The 17,327-nt window shown below is 43.2% G+C and overlaps 1 protein-coding gene across 1 annotated transcript in view; it reads left to right on the top strand.

Annotated features, from left to right (window-relative positions):
• Positions 1–13,790, top strand: part of LOC142814507 (trans-1,2-dihydrobenzene-1,2-diol dehydrogenase-like) — a 37,931-nt gene extending 24,141 nt beyond the window's left edge. The window contains exons 4-7 of the mRNA XM_075893320.1: positions 4,646–4,898; positions 7,678–7,802; positions 12,539–12,689; positions 13,117–13,790. Of these exons, the coding sequence (XP_075749435.1) occupies positions 4,646–4,898; positions 7,678–7,802; positions 12,539–12,689; positions 13,117–13,211 (624 nt within the window). The 3' untranslated portion in view covers positions 13,212–13,790. The remainder of the gene's footprint in view (positions 1–4,645; positions 4,899–7,677; positions 7,803–12,538; positions 12,690–13,116) is intronic.
• The last annotated feature ends 3,537 nt before the right edge of the window (positions 13,791–17,327 follow it).

Genomic DNA, 17,327 nt, shown 5'->3' with positions numbered 1-17,327 from the left:
TTTAATCAAAAAAGCTTATTGCACGCTAATACGCAGTTCGTAACCTGCAGGAGGTACTGGGTTCACCGCGTGAAAGCAAGAAAGTGTACTCGAGTCATATGATCATTATTGCCGGGTGACGTAAAGCATGCTCTGAATGTTGTTATTATTTTTCGAGTATATTGCTGCAGGAGTTAACACAATGAACGCTAAGCACATATAGTAGGACAAGTGAGAGTACAAGACGAATGAAAGACATTAGCCATCAGCTGTTGTTTTTCTTCATAAGCCAAGCTCCTTAGGGTCGAGCTTAATCTGGTACGCGGCGTGACCACCTTTACTGCGCATGTGTGTCCCCTCCCATTTCTCTCCTCTCCTACGCTCCCCACTCTGTCGCTTAGCAACGTCCACGCAGGCAGCATGTGCTAGCCAACGCTCGACTCCCCTCCCTCTTCTCCAGACATATCTCCCCGCGGTATTTAGACCCCATTGCATGCGCACCCCCTCCCCTCCTACACTCCCTCTTTCCTCTCTGGCCTCGCAACGGCAACAAAGGCAGCGTTTGCTAGCGAGTTTCTTGACTGAAAAAAAAGGGCAGATCCCACGTACAGTGGAAATAAATGATATGCGAAGCACGAATGAGAAAGTTTGATATGTCATTTTAAAATCAACACAACGTTACGAGATGAAGGTCAATGATGCCGTACATGATTTCCGTGTCATGATTATCATGTTTGGATGTATCGTTTAACCTCGTCATCTATTCACGTCACGTGATACCAACTTTAGTATATGTGAAGCTAGCGAAACGACCACGAGCACGCTAAGAGCGTGGTATGTTGTCATGTTCTTACATGACACGCGTGTCAGGATTACCATGTTTGAACCAGTCGCCACTTTCGTCATCGATTGACATCATTTAACACCAAATTTGGTATATGTGGAGCTAGCATGTAGACATGTGGCATGTAGTCATGTTCTCATATGACACACATCTCACGATTATATGTTTGCACCAGTCAGATAGCTTCGTCATCCATTGACGTCACGTATTACCAACTTTAGCATGTGTGAAGCTAGCGAAGCGGCCGCGAACGTATCCTGAAGGTGCCATGTAGTCATGTTGTTACACAACACGTGTGTCGTGATTATCATGTTTGTATGTGTCATTTACCTTAGTCGTCCGTTCGCATCACGTAATACCAAGCTTGGTACATGTGAAGCTAGCAAAGCGACCACGAGCGCATCATGAGCTTTGCATGTAGTCATGTTGTTACATGACACGTATCTCATGATTATAATGTTAGGATCTGTCATTTGTGTGTGCCATGTAATCATGTCATACTACACCTGTTTTACAACATTCCTCGTGACGAAGCCACCGCAATAGCTGCAGAACCATGATATGTAAATCATGTCATTCTTGACACCCATGTCATGGTTTTCATGTTATGACTAAGTAAATATGTTCTTCATACAGTAATGTTAAGCCATATCGAATTTGGTATCGATACCATTATCGAAACGGCCAGGAGAGCTCAAAACCCTAAGCGGCTAGATAGATAGATAGACAGATAGATAGATAGATAGATAGATAGATAGATAGATAGATAGATAGATAGATAGATACGCTCAATGTCACCACAGTTCGCATAGAAATGCTTCACAATTAAAAAAAAAACGCCAGGCCTGCGCGGAAGGCGCAGCACATTCACAGCGGAAGCTAGAAGAGCGGCCTTTCAGAGCCTTTTATAACCACTTATTGGGTAACTGCTGTGAACACACTTGCTAGGTGGCCACTACTGCATTGATAATCATAATTTCTGGGTAGTAGGCCGGCAGTCGCTATGCTATTCTTCGTCAGTGTTGTGAGAAGCATGGTATCCGCCAAACACTTGTGGAAAATTTTCTTCGACTTTTTTATGCAGTGGCTGACGACGATGAAGAAATATGCTAGAAGTGGGTATGCGCCACAGTTAATTGGAGATTAAAAACAAGTTTTTAATCCATCGGAGCATTAGACAACCCTGTCGTTACGCAAATAGAATTGTGTGACGCCTGGCTGTTCCTTTGAAGTTCTAGAACACTTTTATTACTCATATTGCCGCGATTTATTTCCTGACATCAAGCCTTCCTAAGGCCAGTTTGAAAGCTACTTCCAAGCACTGATGTGGCTTAGTGGTAGAATACTGGGCTGGTACACAGTGAACCCAGGATCGAATCGCATTGTGTCATGGGTGTTTCTATTTACCGAGTTCCAAGCACTGGCGTGACCCATTGGTAGAAGACTATAGGCCGGCACGCTGGGGACGCGGGTGTCATCGGCGTTTCTTATTTACCGAGTATTTTTTGGTATATACTGATCGCGGACACCGGCGGCGGACAACTACAGCACCGCGCGTGACCCGTGTTCTGATCTCAGAACAGTTTTCGCTGTACAACCGACTGTTCGCGCTGCACAACCTGTCACTTGCCCTACCCGTGTACATAAGCAATGGATCATGACCTCCCAGGTAAACATGGTGGGAAAGTTTTGCTCTGCGTTGTCCACCAAGAAAAAATTACAGCATATTCACAAAATGAATGATGATGAGTTGGGTGAAGCGTCCGCCTATCCGTCCTTGCATTCGTCCGTCCGTATGTGCGCTTTTTCATGCTTCCAACCGTGCATCCATCCATGCGTCCGTCTGTCTGTTCATCCGTCCGTGTATTTTTCTGCCTGTCCATTTGCTTGTCTGTCTCTTCGTTCGTGCGCCAGTCCGCCCATAGGATGAACACTTCATGTATCGCCATCTCGCTTCTTTGTATATTCATCATATACAAGTACCGCCATCCTGTAGACAATTCAATGACTAAACGAAGGCATGTGCCACATTTATGCTGTCAGTGCTTTGTTAACATCGAGAGCGTTATACTGACGCCATGCTACGTTTTTCGTAACATGTGGATAAGTGGATATGTGCCCGAGGGCGGGTATGTGCCACTGGTATGTGGGTGGCTACCTTCTACTACTACTACTACATACATCAGAGGATGTATATACCTACGCATTAAGGAGCTTCGCCTTTAAATTCACAGGGTGTGGTTTAACTAAAAGCGGACAAGGGGTCTCTCAGCCCAATCGGCGTCATTGCCCATTAGCAGCGCTTGGCATGTTGCAGCAGAATACACCGGCCCATCACTGCGTGATTTGCGCCTCCCCATGTTTCTCATGGAGACGTAGCGATGGGGGCCAGCGTGCACACCATCGCCAGTGTAAGCATCAGCGTCCTTTGCTTCGCATCTGCACACGGTCCCTTTTAGCAGCAGCTGGTGAAATTGTTTTACTTGAAATAAATAAACAGACAGACAGACAGACAGACAGACAGACAGACAGACAGACAGACAGACAGACAGACAGACAGACAGACAGACAGACAGACAGATAGATAGATAGATAGATAGATAGATAGATAGATAGATAGATAGATAGATAGATAGATAGATATGCGGGCTTTAACGTTACAAAATCACCATACGAATATCATAGAAGCTGTAGAGGAGGACTCCGGACATTCCGACCACCTGGGGTATTTTAACGTGCACCCAAATCTGAGCACATGTGCCTACAACATTTTCGCCTTCATCAAAAATGCAGCCGCCGCAGCCGGGGTTTGGTCCCGCTACCTGCGGTCAGCAGCCGAGTACCTTAGCCACTAGACCACCGCGGTGGGTCTACTATAATTCGTGTGCTATCGCACATGCATATTACAAAGCGGCACCTTCTAGTCATGCGTTGGTAAAATTACCACGAGGCAATATAAATAATCAAGGTAACTGAAAAGGGAAGTCTCTTAGGACGACTATATCGAGCTGACAAGCGTCAAGCTGGAAAAGGATAGACTCTACGACCTAATAAATTGATCTATAGAACAATGGTTTTCTGCGCATTCTTCACCTAGTCTTGTGTGCTGTTCGCCATGGGAAACCTAAGTTAACTAAAAGGCTTCGAACTCTGGCACTGAAGCGCAGTTGCTTGAGAACTGAGGTAGGACTGAAGGTCAATAACATGTGGGTACATTGAAGACACCGCCTTTAACATTGATCTCTCAAATATAGAAAAAAAATGATTTGGCCTTAAAGCACGCCTAAGCTACAAGGCTTACGATAAAGTGGAGCAATGACTGCTTCAGAATTTACATACAATAATAAAAAGAGATTCCATATCGTCGAGACTAAATTTATCTAATGAGATGGGTGAAGTTTGTTTAGGACAAAATTTTCATAGAGGTTCGTATTGCGAATGTACACTCACGCCGAACAGGAGTTGCAACATTCCACCCTTTGTCAAAGCGCCACTGTGGTGGCGTAGAGAACAATGTGTTACAGAAGCGCTGTTTCAGCTCTTGGTAATTTATAAAACAAATGCCACGTTTGCCGATGTTAAAATATAAAATCGAGCGGCCTTGAACGATGGCCCCCAAGTTGTAGCTCATACCGAATGCCACTTTAAATCAAAATGCAGTGCATAATGAAGGCACACAAAGAATGTTGTAATGCACGATGTAGCCAAAAAAACCAGAGTGATTAAATTGTTACATCGCTGCAACGTATTGTATAATGTAATTATGTGCACGTATAGATTGAGATCAAACAGGTCTGCTCCGACACTGGACAACTCATGCAGGCATTGTGGAGCCGCTACCTGCCCACCTACATTCACATGGAGGAGCAGCTTAAAAAGGGCCCCATCGGAGAAGTGCGCTTAGTGCATTCCACCTTCGGGTATCCAATGGAGCACCAGCCTCGCGTGTTCATCAAGGAGCTCGGAGGATCGGTTTTGCTCTCAGTGGGAAACTACTGCGTGAACATTGTACTCCAGGTCTTCGGCGGTGAGAGGCCGGTCAAGATAAGCGCGTGCGGGGATCTATCACCCCAAGGTAAGTTACTTGTGAATTCACGTGTTTGTCTAGTTAGATTTCTATCAGCATAGTCCACTACATTGTGCTAAGTTGTGCAACTACTTGTCTTTTCTAAATATTTGAATAGTGGTCATATTCATATTGAAGATTTAGAAAAACTAGATAAAAAAGCTGCTTCCACACCACAAAGAAGTAGAAGCCTCCTCGAATTTCGCAAATATATACCTTCACCACTTAGACAAGGAGCACTTCAAGTATGATAGTCGTTTATTACTGTGTGAGTTCTACGCCTGTTAGAAATCTCATTAAAAAATATGGCAGCTTTACACTATATAGGTTCCAATTCTGAAGGAACCATGGTGCTAGGCGGTCTTTATTATTTCTTTCTTCTTGTGTTTATTTTTTGTTTTAGGGGCGAAGCTCCTTATAGCGGCACCCGTTCGTCCCTCGTAACCGTAGTAGTAGTGTGTAACCAGTATTACATTTTGACCTCCAAGGTGGTGCCAGAGAGAGCTTTCTTGTGTGCGTTGTTGAAAAATAAAAGATAGTGCTCAATGTACATGCCAATGGCTGCTAAGGGGGAATGAGAGACAGGTGAATTCGGCTTTTGATTAACGCACACGCTGCGAATTTTTCATTGTTCAACGACGCACAGAAGACAAGAAAGGGTTGCTACGTTATACTCGTTGGGCGTAACCTCCTAGGTTTCAGAAAGGTTCAGCGAGCGTTGGGCCGTAGTGCGATGAATACGGTAAACTAGTATATACCATATACTCGAGGTAATTAAAGGTGGGAAGTAGACACGAAGCGCAAGCCGTAAGAAAGTGTGCGTGTGCCTCCTCTTGTTCAGTCCTTGGAATGTCCGCTGGATGGCGGTGCTTCTACACGAGGAATATACGATGAAAAGATGCGAGATGGTTGCACTTGGAGTGTTGAATAGGTGAACGAACGGACACACAGACAGATGCATGGACGGACGCTTGGATGGCTGCACGGACGGATGGACGCATGGACAGACGCAGGAGCGGATGCATTAACGAAAACAGGGATGAACGCACAGATGAACGTGTGGACGCACGAACAGACGCACGCACGGACGGGTGGTTGGATGCACGGGCGGCCACACAGACGCACGCATGGATGAACGGAAGCAATAACGAATGGACGGACGGATGCTTCGCCCTACTAGCCATCATTCAGTCCCTGGATATGCTGCCATTTTTTTGCTTTGCCTGACTTTTTTTGTAAGCGATTGTTATCTCATTCTTTCTATTTATTCTGTTCTCACGTTAGCTATCTCTCTGACTTGCCCTTTCCGTATTTCTTGCCTTTCTTGTTCTCTCTAGTTTTTGCTCTTTTTTTTCACTCATCTTTTTCCTTTTCTGTCTCTCTCGTTTTGATGCCATCGTGTTCGTTTCACTGTTGTATCTGCTATATATGGTGGTGGGGTTTGCTCAATTCCTAAGGAACACACACACCTAAAATGTTTTGCACGATGGCGCACAATTCACTGATAGCTTCTCTGTAAAAATAATAAAAAACACTTTCGCTGTTAAATCCTTGCAAGAGAAAAGTATTCAGCATCAAACCTATATGCTTTCCTACTGCTTTTCATACTACCAAACTGCACTGATATTAATTAACGCCCTCATTGCAATGCTCGCTCAAATTCGGTTAAAAATTAAATCAGCCACAGAACACGTGGTAATATTATTACGAAGGTTAAATGTTTATTCATTCGTTTCGCTCGCAAACTGCCGTAGACGCGTCAGTTTCAATAGAGTTTCATGGTATTCATTGTAGCTATCATTATAGCTTCTTACTGAAATCACTACTGCCACGACGACTACCATCACCGTGATTCCCTTTGCCACTAACACTTATGACGAAGTAGCGTGCAGGGTCGCTAGTTTAGAATGGCACTTTTTAAAATCCAGTTTCAACATCACAAGACCGTTCCAAAAGAGGTCTGTAAGAATGTACCACAACTGCCCTAATTCCAACTAGGGGTTTTGTAATTCATTGATTTATGGAGTTTGACGTCCCTAAACAACCATATGATTATGAGAGACGCAGTAATGGAGAGCTCCTGAAATTTTCACCATCTACGGTTTTTGACGTGCACCCAAATCTGAGCACACAAGCTTACAGCATTTTCGCCTTCTCGAAAATGCAGCCGCCGCAGCCGGGATTCGATACCGCGACCTGCAAGTAGGATGCCGAGTAATTTAGCCACTATGACCGCGGTGAGACCCGTGGATCTTGTATTGGTCCTTCTTAGCTGTCATCGCTGCCAATAAGTCGCCGCGATCTTCTATTTGTTTTTGAATTGTTCCACAGTATGTTTACCAGCATAAAGGTGCTCTTTTGTGGCGTTGTGCATTTCGGGCTACATCAGCAACAGAGTATACACCTTTGATGTTAGTTCTGGCCACTGTCTAGCACTCTGAGGTCAATGCAGCACAATGTCCTTATAGCACTTATTTTCTTGATCTTGATGTGCTTTTTATGAGTCTCATGAATAACTTTGTTTCAAGCTTTGCATTGTTCTGTGTTAGAATGCATACCACTCAGGACATTCTACTTGACATTTTACCCTTTGCATAATTGCGCTACGATATACAGTGTGCTTATTTCTTCGTTGGTCTATATCTTACTTGTATTATTCAAGATTTTGTTGCATGCAGACACCAACGCTCGCAGCTCACAATTGTTTGAGGGTACACTAACTATAGCTTATTGAATAATGTTAACATTGAAACATAACAGCTTCATTGATTGATTTTATATCTTCTAGGCACCGACCAAGGCGTTGCCGTGTCAATGGAATTCAGCGGAGGTCGACTGGCCACGTTTGCGTTGTCTGGCCTTGTTAAGTTGCCCGGAGTAGCAGAAATCTTTGGCAGAAAAGGCAAGATCACCGTAAGTAAATATCAACCTCATGTCTAGAAGCGAATAGACCCGATACCGACACAGCAGATTCACTGCAGTTCAATTTGTGAATCTGGGCTAGTAGTACAGTCTGAATCACACTTGTTCCGACCGGTAGATTGGGTAGCCCTATAGTGCTCACATTGGCGCCATAGGAAGCTTCTATTTCAGGTTAACTGTAACCTTCTGTTTATGCTTAATCACCACCATCATTATCTATTTGACCCTTAAGAACCCCTTAGGTGCATTACATAAGGGGAGAGAACATTTTACTAAATGGAGAAAAGCAAAGAAAATAAGAAAGTGGTACGAATACACGAGCAATACTTTTGCAGGATCTGAGAACAGACGTGAATAAATTTGCTTATACAAACATAAAACATGCGCACATAAAATCTACACATACAAGAGCACGAACTACAGTGGCGGAGCTTTAATGAGCGTCCAAGTTTAAGTGAGCTGTTAGTAGCTGTTTGAATGCGCATGAGACGCGCTCTGTGAAGATGGCATCCGGTAAGTTATTCCATTTCTTGATGTCGACAGGAAGAAATGAATAGTAAATGCAGTGTTATTAAAAGGACGTTCCAGGTTTCGGGAATTAAACAGCCGCTGAGAGTAGCGGGTGGGAGGAAGTAAGAGAGAGTCATGCAAGCGAGGGAAAGAATAATATAATATGAAACAAAGAAAGTCTAGAAACCATACGTCTGTCAGCTAGATCTTGTAAGTATAAAGACTCCTTTATCAAAGTGATGTTTGACGAGTGATTGTAATTGGACGTGATAAACCGGGCAGCCCTGTTCTGAACGGATTCCAACAGAATAATAATCAGATAGCTTTGGTGAGGGCTCCAGATCGAAGACGCGTATTCGAGCTTCTTACGATCTAAGGTTACGTACGCAATTTTACGGACCGTAGGAGAGGATAGGCATTGAGTTCTTCGGATGTAAATAAGCTTTTTTGGTGCGTCAGCGACTAAGTGATGTGATGTGATCGGACCATGTGAGAGTGTTAGAAATGAGCACGTCAAGGTATTTGTAATTGTTGAAATATCCCAAGTTTCTTGAATTTAAATTGTACACGTATTCTGAGTTAAACTGCTTGCGAGATACACGCATGACTTTGCATTTGAAAACATTGGTCTGCATCAACCACTTTGAAGACCAGTTTTCAAGTAAAGATAGGTCATTTTGTAGGATTTAGTGATCATCAGTGTGGTTATATGGCGGTAAAGGACGCAGTCGTCCGCAAATAATCAAATTGATGATGACATTCCTGATGATATATCGTTCACATATATAAGGAAGAGTAAGGGGCCGAGCGCTGTCCCCTGAGGGACGCAGGACTTAACAGGAGCAGCAGTAAAGTGAAGACCGGCTATCTCAGTGAGCTGAGATCGATTTGATAGGAAGCATCGGATCCACGATAGGGTAAAGAGTCCAAGTTCAGACTACAGAGTTTGTTTATTAGTCGTTGATAAGCGACACGCTCGAAGGATTTAGAGAAGTCAATGCATATCACGTCGGTTCGAAATAGAGATTATAAGTTATGTTGGCTGTCGGTAGTGAAATCGGAAAGCCGAGTTTCGCAATACGAACCAGGTCGGAAGCCATGCTTATTTTGGAAGAATTGGTTACTACCGAGGTGGTGGACAATGTGCGCATAAATTATGTGCGCGAATATTTTACAGGTAATGCATGTCAGTGAAATAGGACGATACTTTGATGGGTTTGAACGGTCGGCTGATTTGAACACTGGGGTTACCTTGGCTACCCTCCAGTCCGCAGGTATAGTACCTTTGGAAAGGGACAGAGAGAATATGATTTGAAGAATGTGGCTCGGAATACCTCCAGTGGATTTTAGCATCTTTGCCGGTATGTTATTGGTACCAAAAGCGCGCGATGTTTTGATTTGATTTATAACATTTAGGATACCTTCAGCATTTATAGTGACGTGTGGCATCTGGGGAAAGTCATATCTGGAAGCAGATAGAATATTGACTGGTGGCTCATGAGCAAAGACTGAGAAAAAAATAAGAATTCATCAAGTCAAAGCGATGCTGTGCTGGTACCCGTGGGCCACCAGGATTGCATAGTGATATGCTATGCGATAATTTGTTGGGGTTGATAACGTTTCAAAAAGTTTAGGGTTTGTAGCGAATGATTTTTAAGAGATCTTCGTGGTAATACTTCTTTTTAGCTTTTTTCAGCGCGCTAGTATATTCCCGAAGTCAAGCAAAATATTTGTCTCATTTCGATGGAGTACTGCCACGTTTTGCAGAGTGGAAAAGGCGTTTCTTTTTTTGCGAGTTTTTTTTTTCACGGGAGTTGTATACCGAGGACTATCATCGTCAAAGCGAACAGACACAAGCAGAACGTATTCTTCTATTAGCTTGAATCATACTACAAGGACGTGGAACGCGGTATGAAGCAACAAGCATGAAAGATGGTATAGTATTGGTATGAATGTTTAATATTATTACGCTATTGGTCTCTACGTAACATTGAATAAACAAAAACAAAATAGTTCGGCTGAAGCGGCTGAAGTTGCTCTAGACAAGCGTGAAACATATTGTAAATACTTTTTTGAGAACTACTGCGCAAATGTGCAGCACAGTAGATATTGATATTTTTCATATATTGTATATGTCACTGTATGTCATTCACAGCAGTGTGTGATCATGACGAGTAACTTATGCCGAACCCCACGCCACAGGGACCTCTGATCTATAAATAACGAAAGCGGATCACAAGGTCTATCAGTGCATGCATTGGAAGCAATAACAGAGGTAAAGACAGGTACTATTTTTAAAGTCGCAATTTTAATGGCAGCCTATAGTGACACACGACAGCTTTCACACCCGTAGATGTTCACACCCATTAAAAAAGACAGCCAGGTCTGCGCGGAACGGGCAGCACAGTCTCAGCGAAAGCTGGAAAGTGGCCTTTCAGAGCCTTCTTTAAACATTATTTCGGAAACTGCTAGAAGCACATTTACAGGGTACTCACTATGCCAAAAATCATCATAATTTTTGTGCAGACATTCACTGGAATTTTCAGTCATTCTTCGGTGAAGCGTGATACCTGCGACACATCTGCTAGGAATTTTGCGCAATATTTTGATACTGTGGCTGACGACGATAAAGAATTATGCATAGTGCTATTGTAATGAGTTGTACCATTCAACGACCAACTTGTTACGCAATTAGCATTGTGTGACGCCTGACTGTTCGTATGCTGCCCTAAATGATTTGTTACACACATCAATGCGATCTCTTTCTCGACATGAAGCATTTCTAGGGTCATATTGCCAAAGAATTCCAAGCACTGGCTCAGTGGTAGAATACTGGGCTGGTACGCAGAGGACCAGGGTTGAAATCTCATTGTGTCCGTGGTGTTTTTTATTTACTTAGTGTTTTCTCGCTTTGCGCAATAGCTTTACAGACACCTGCGGGAGCAGCGGCAGTGGACAACTGCGGTGCACATGATCCGTGTTGTGATTTCATAACAGCTTTCGATGTTAAAGCTCGATCTTTTAGGCCAAGCTAAATGGCATAGTTATTTAGCAAAAAAAAGAACACAAACGGTGGCTTGAAAAGGGGGAGGTGACTTGGCACATAATTGCTTTTTATAGCTGAGTGTTTCCAGGTAAATGAAAACACACCAGAATGTTAGGTGGAGCTGCGTACCAGGAAAAATACATAGAGAGCAAATCATGCAGTAAATATGACAAAATTTCAATAGGCGTTCGCTGTGGACTTACAGTTGAATACGAAGAAAAGTGTGCGAATAGGCAAGCTAAAAGTCCAGAAACAGCGCAACTGCACACAACGTATAATCAGGATAACAAGGAGAAGGACTGCTTGAAAATAAGTGGCGGGGATCATAGGTGGTGGCTCGTAGGCGCTGTGTACAATGACAGCATTACCACATCTAAGCATGCTGTGCCCGTCTAAACAAGAGTGGTTGATATATTTAAATAACTTTTTAAAATTGTACCTCTATTCATAGTTCATTATAGCAACCCTACAGTACTTGTCAATGCCATGGCTGGTAAGAAAACTCACGTGTCCAATTGGATTTTCGTTCTACAAAAGATCATAGTTTCATGGCCATTCATATTTTATCCAGTAAGCACCTGTTAATGTGCCTTTCAACTTCTTTAATAATAATTCAGCAACATGGCCCAGTAGTACCACTTAACGGTGGTTAGACAATGAACGCTTCGATTACTGTAGCCTTTTTAGCTTCACTATTTTACAAAATAAATAACAATATGTTTTTAAGTGTATGTTGACGAAAAGTTCTAACACTTGTACTTGTTATTTGGAAACGAAACAGATGATGTGACGTGCTTAACGTTACAATCACTTAAGGCAGAGTTTTGTGAAATTTTTTTGGTTGGGGCGAGTCGGTACATCTTGCTAAATAATTAATGCAACCCCCCCTCCACCCTAAAAATAGACAGCGAGGACCACCCGACAAACGGACATTTTAGCATTTGCCCCATTGTGTTTGTTCCCTATATATAGTTGTCTTTCTTTTTTATTGTTGCTTCAAGTTACTCGCGCGAGTAAAATTTCTTCAAGGTTTATTTTTTCCCCCTCTTTTTCTATCTAGCGCTATATCGTGACATACGCTGCGACCTTATCCCTTCACGTGGCCCGTGACTGGCCTGCTCTATGGGTTGTTATAAATGCAACAAGTTTTTTTTTGTTCTTCCCCGCACAGCTCCACCCTCCATTCCACGCGTCAACTTGTGTCGAGTCACCAGCGGGAAAATTCGAGATACAACTCCCGGCGCCTTCCGTGCCCCTCAACTTCCCAAACGCAAGTGGCCTACGGTACGAAGCAGAAGAAGTGAGGAGATGTCTGCGTGAAGGTGAGAGATGGGTAATAGCTTCAGGCGCTTTGCGTGCCATGACAACAATATCAGTATAAGCCACAACGTTGTTAAGAGCTCCGGAAATTTCGACTACCTGAGACTCTTTAATGGGCACTTAGGTACACGGGCCCCGAGCATTTAGCTTGGGAGGACATGTGGGTGCCATGGCCTGAATAAAATCCACATCCTTCGGGCCATCAGCCAAACACCATCACCAATGCATTACCGCGGCGGCTCTGGTGAAAACTGACGACAAAGCTATTTCATTTAAAAAAAAAGTACAATGCAGTGTGTCCAAAACCTACTCTACTATACAGATATTGTGTACGTGGGTGTGTAAATGCAAGAAGAGCAACATATATAGATCCAGCGTTTGTAATAAAATGATTTAACTCTTGGTTTTGCTTGCATTTTTGTTTTACAGGTCTTCTCGAAAGCCCGAAGATGACACACCATGATTCGCTGCTGATCGCGGAGATTTTTGATGAAATCCTCAAGCAGATCGGAGTGCAATTTTAAGCACAGACTATCTACAAAGGGAATGTTTAATTCCATGACCCGCTCATAAACAGTCCTCAGCTGTTACCTCCTATAGGTGCTTAAAGAAATATGTGGGGTATAACACCCCGAAACTACCACATGATAATGACAGATGCACTTCCTATAGGTGCTTTTGGTGTTCTTATTATCCAAATATTAGAACATGTTTGCTTTTCGGCAACGAAGTTCTCAAGCCTCATATTCGAGTTATACTATCGCGGTTGTAATGCTGTAAACTGAGCATCAGACGTTGACTGTGCTACTGTAAGGCTTAAATAAGGTCACGAGGCTCTACAATACGAGTCAACCTTATATATAGTCACTTTGACTCCTCCCACTTTACACGGTTAGAACTATCATTACGAACTTTCCAAATGATTACCACAGAACAAACAATGATGCATAAAGCCACTGTAGTGAAACTTAACAAAATGGAACCACTTGGCGTATAGGCAGCTAAAAACCTAGAATAGAGAATGTAAAGTCCAGCGTCAAAGCATTCGTAGCTGTTTATGCCTTATCGTCAGTCACTTCGAAATAAAACCATCATTGATATTACATTTTTACCCTCATTCAATGACCAATGTGCCCAAACTAGCAGCTATAATTGCACTCTGAAAGTGAATTTCGGTAATTTGAGAGATATAGTTCCCAAATTAATGTCTCTTTGACTAATTCAGACAAAGTTACAGCCGTGCTTCACATTAAACATCTGCAGTTCCTCTACAATTACTTTTTTAGTGGTATATGACTCTCCATACAAGCGAAGTCTTCAGTAATGAAACACTTCCAGAAAGGTCACGGCCCCGGCTTTCTGAATATCCAGTGGCCACGCGGTAACACAATATCATTTACACTGTCTTGTAGCGTGCCTACACGTGAGTGGTGATGAGTGACAATTATGTCGGGGTGTGGTGCCGTGAGGTAGAGGTCCAGTACATACTGCATGCGGAATAGCACACAAGGGAACGGCTTATGCAGTGTTATATCGGGCTACGCACGAGTTCTTAAGAGCTCGCTGGCGCTTAGTTAAAAAAAACACGAACAACAAAAAAGGATATTCGTACAACACAACTAAGAAAAAGAAAACCAAGGGGGCGGGGGAAATCGCTTGCAAATTTCGCAACGCTAGAGCCACCTGTACCTGCATCCGAACTTTAATCCATGCTTGCGCTCCATTAGATGCACTCGGCGATCAAGCTTGTCTGTCTAAGCAACAAGGAAGCACATGATTCTCATTTTGTTCTCACTGATACAGCATCTCAGCATTGTAATAATAATGTTATTGAGAATAATTATATTTAGTGACTTCAAACTTAGTGGAAAAGAGTAGCAGATTTTAATGTGTATATTGCTTATAAAATATACTGAACGTACTTATTGGTGCGCCATAACGGATTTGTTTCAGCGGCATAGACCTGGGTATATTGTGTGTCAGACAATCATCAATCAACATTCTTCGTAAATACTCTCATATACGTATGATTTATTACTCAAATGTTGGAATATTTCACTAGCGGAGGACTGCGCAAAAAAGTGTCTTCCAAAAATAAATGAGTATGTTTTATAGTGGGCTGCTAAGAAGTCCACCCAGTTGACCAGGAATGTGCTCAGTAGTTTCTTGATATTGAGTGCGGGGATATAAACCTAACAACAGTCTGGACGGAACCAAAGTGAGTGGGATAACATTCTCATTCGACGCTTTGCAAGCAGGTGGCAAGGTGATCATCACCTTGGCACTGCTTGCACAGCGGTGAGCTAGTACCTCGCCGATATGCAGCGCCCTAATCTACAGTCATCGCCTGTCAGTCAGCTTTACTTTTCACGCGCACTATTTTGTTCCAGAGGCGATTCAGTGGGCCGCACCAAAGGGGATAGAGAGGTCGTGTCTGAACTGAAATATTGGCTCTTATTGCTAAGTAAAAGAAGTTAGATTATGACAGCCGGCACATTATGAAAATATTGTATTTTTATCTCGATATGTTGAGCTGGAGTGAAAGAATTCCTCAAACGATAGTCCAGGACAAAGCCAGGCTTGTATCCAGCCAATTGGAAAGCAACCAAATAACAGCATGAACTTGGAAATATATGGTTGTAAATGTTTTACCAGCCCATTTTGGTATCGGACGCTGCAGGTTCCGTAACACATTACCAGTTTTTATTCAGTTACTTTTCAAGATGGATACAGTCAAATTATATTCAAATGTATCCATAGGTTTTTCCTTGAGAAGAAGACATTCTGTGTTTATGCACATCTGAAATACAATTGTAAGCGTGGTATTTAGTTATTATTACCGTGACCCATACTAAATCACAATTGGCTATACTACTACACTTTAGTCGCTACAGGTTACTGTTGCCCAACAGCTTATTTACTACTTTATATCAGATTTCACTAATCATATGTTCAGTCGTCAGCTGGAAAGGTGAAACACGCCCTTTTGACCTGAATATAACCTGCGGTATCCTGTCAACTACGAATAGGTACACGTACACAGATCAAATCATTAGGCAGAGCTTACATCTTGATTCGCGTCGTAGTATGTGCACTACCTACCGCACCACAGGTACAGCAAACAAGGTACTAAGTTAAAAAGTCGCCGAAAAATTGGTGAGAAGTCGGTTATTTTATGACAAACAACATTGTCAGACAAGCGAAAGTAACGCGAAAGCACGAATAAAAATTAGGCACACGCACGTCGGACAACCTTATTGTCCTGAGCTTTGTAAACGTCTTCGCCCTACGTATGGCTGAAAGCAAAAGCTTAGAAATTCATTTGCTGATTTCATTGGCATGATTCCCTGTCCAAATGTTGGAGGTATGTTCCAAACATAATGAGGTCACAAAAGCGTTATTTGTCTTTTAATCCTCAATGTTTGTCAAAGAATTTATATATCGCACATCGTCCAACATCATGTCTGTCAGAAGACGGTGTATGTGAAGCCACTAATGCTCCCAGCTTGCCCTGACTTTGCAGCCACTGCAGCTCATCTCTGAGGGTTATAACACGTTCAGGGAGCTAGCGCAGCGGCCATTGATGGGCTAGCTGTAAGAGGGTATGACTAACTTGTTCACACCCTACCCTCTTATAACGCCATCATCCACTTGATGTCAAACATCTGCGGCTCAACAATTATTCCTTTCGATGCATGTATAAATATATAGCATTTCAAGTTTCCGTTACTGTGAGACAAAATAACTAGATGATGCGACGTTATTCTCCAGACCTTACCTTGCGCGGAGCGTTTCTATCACACGGAGTACCATCTGGCGCATCGTAGACTGCTAGCTTTTGAGGAATCCAATCGTAGCTACAAGTAATCATGCACCGTTGTAGCTTGTAGTGTGCTAGATGTTCCGGAGGCTGTAATGAAAGTTGCATGCTTGTCAATGCAAATTGGAAGCTTCTTCTTCAGCAAGGTAAATCTCGAAGATCACGATTAGCTTTTTTAACTTAACTGTTGGATTACAGGCGCGTTTGCAACCAACAGTTACCAGTGGCGACGCTATCCTGGGCCAGTTGGAGTGCGGATTGTTCTTATTTGCCATTAGGTAATAAAATCAGAGCTAATCCACGGGGTGAATGATGATAAGTGGAGTGAAGCGTCCGCCCGCCCGCCCGCCCGCCCGTTTGTCCATCCATCCATCCATCCATCCATCCATCCATCCATCCATCCATCCATCCATCCATCCATCCATCCATCCATCCGTCCATCCGTCCATCCGTCCATCCGTCCGTCCGTCCGTCCGTCCGTCCGTCCGTCTGTCTGTCTGTCTGTCTGTCTGTCTGTCTGTCTGTCTGTCTGTCTGTCTGTCTGTCTGTCTGTCTGTCTGTCTGTCTGTCTGTCTGTCTGTCTGTCTGTCTGTCTGTCTGTCTGTCTGTCTGTTTGTAATATGCTGTCCTGGCTACGCGGAAATATCGACATCCATATACGTATCAGGAAGCTTCGCCCGTAACACATAAGACATTTCGCTCGGCTTCCATCTCATCACCTCGCCTCACTTCGAACTTCCAGGCCCCACTCAGCATTCAGCGCAACTGTAGCTCAGCATTGCGCAGTGCTTCCATTGCACTTCACACATGCAGCACAGCC

This window comes from Rhipicephalus microplus, chromosome 4 (genome assembly GCF_043290135.1).
Source record: "Rhipicephalus microplus isolate Deutch F79 chromosome 4, USDA_Rmic, whole genome shotgun sequence".
Classification (NCBI taxonomy): domain Eukaryota; kingdom Metazoa; phylum Arthropoda; class Arachnida; order Ixodida; family Ixodidae; genus Rhipicephalus; species Rhipicephalus microplus.
This window is presented reverse-complemented; position numbering and strand designations above follow the sequence as displayed.